The 1,078-nt window shown below is 69.4% G+C and overlaps 1 protein-coding gene across 1 annotated transcript in view; it reads right to left on the minus strand.

Moving 5' to 3' along the window:
- CRACR2B (calcium release activated channel regulator 2B) overlaps positions 1 to 1,078 on the minus strand; it is a 9,318-nt gene that overhangs the window by 5,537 nt on the left and 2,703 nt on the right. The window contains exons 2-3 of the mRNA XM_005859225.2: positions 351 to 526; positions 169 to 280 (exon numbers count right to left, since the gene is read on the minus strand). Of these exons, the coding sequence (XP_005859287.2) occupies positions 169 to 280; positions 351 to 500 (262 nt within the window). The 5' untranslated portion in view covers positions 501 to 526. The remainder of the gene's footprint in view (positions 1 to 168; positions 281 to 350; positions 527 to 1,078) is intronic.

Consider the following 1,078-nt stretch of genomic DNA (forward strand, 5'->3'; position numbering starts at 1 on the left):
GGGGGTTGGGGGGGCGGGGGGCTTTCTGTGGGGCCTTCCAGCACTGCCTGTGTGTGCAGACACTGGACAGGCACAAGCTGCGTGTGGGACTCGGGCCCCCAGGGCCCCCACATGTACCAGGGGAGGGTCCCTGGGTGGGGGTCAGGGTGGGGTCAGGAAAGGGCTCACCCAGGCCGAGGCAGAACTCCCGGGCAGTGAGGAACCCGGTGCGGGCCTGGTCCAGGCTTTCGAACACGGCCTCGAGCTGCTCGGGCGTGAGGAGCAGGTCGTTCTGCAGGCCCTGGCGGACAGACACAGGCTGAGCGGCCAAGGCCAGCCCCGCTGGGCAGCCCCGTGGGACTGGGACTCACCTGCAGGTCGTGCCGGGTGATGAAGCCCTTGGCCTCCTTGTCACACAGCAGGAACAGCTCCTGGGCCTGTGCCAGCATGGCGGCCCAGGGCCCCGCAGAGCCTCCCTCCTGCTCCCCCTCCTCCTCCTGGGCCTCCCCAGGGCTGGCCATGGAAGTGGGGTCTTGGCCGTCGGGTGCTGTAAAGCCAAGGAGTCGGGGGTTGAGCAGAGCTCATAAGAAATGGGGGGGGCGGGGCAGAGAGAGGGTAAAGGCCCAGGGTGGCTGAGGGCTAAGCCGGGGCCATTGGGACACAGGGTTGGGCAGAGGAAGGTGGGAGAAGGCCTGGCCCAGGTCCAGGGAGGAGGGGCAGCGGGGAGGGTCTGGCCGGCTGGAGGGAGATGCCGCGGGCTCGGCTCGGGGTGTGACGGGTGGGGTGATGCAGGCTCTGGCCTGTGAGGACTGTGAGGAGCTAGAGCTGCGGGCCCAGGAGGGAGCCGGGGAGAGGACTGGCTGGGAGAGGGGCCAGCTCGGTGGGAGGCGGGGAGTCCATGGAAGACCTTGTGATGGCAGCAGAGGGCACCGGGCTTGGGTGAGGGAGTGGCCATCGGGGAGGAGCTGAACGGGTCCTGGCGTTGGGGACACGGAGCGGGGCGAGGGGCTGACCAGTAGGAGCACTCGGCCAATCCTGCCAGATGCTCAGCCTGCCCTGGGCCTCAGGCCCTCCCTGCACCAGCTGGCAGGTGGAGCGC

Source organism: Myotis brandtii, unplaced genomic scaffold, assembly GCF_000412655.1.
Source record: "Myotis brandtii unplaced genomic scaffold, ASM41265v1 scaffold1236, whole genome shotgun sequence".
NCBI classification, from domain to species: domain Eukaryota; kingdom Metazoa; phylum Chordata; class Mammalia; order Chiroptera; family Vespertilionidae; genus Myotis; species Myotis brandtii.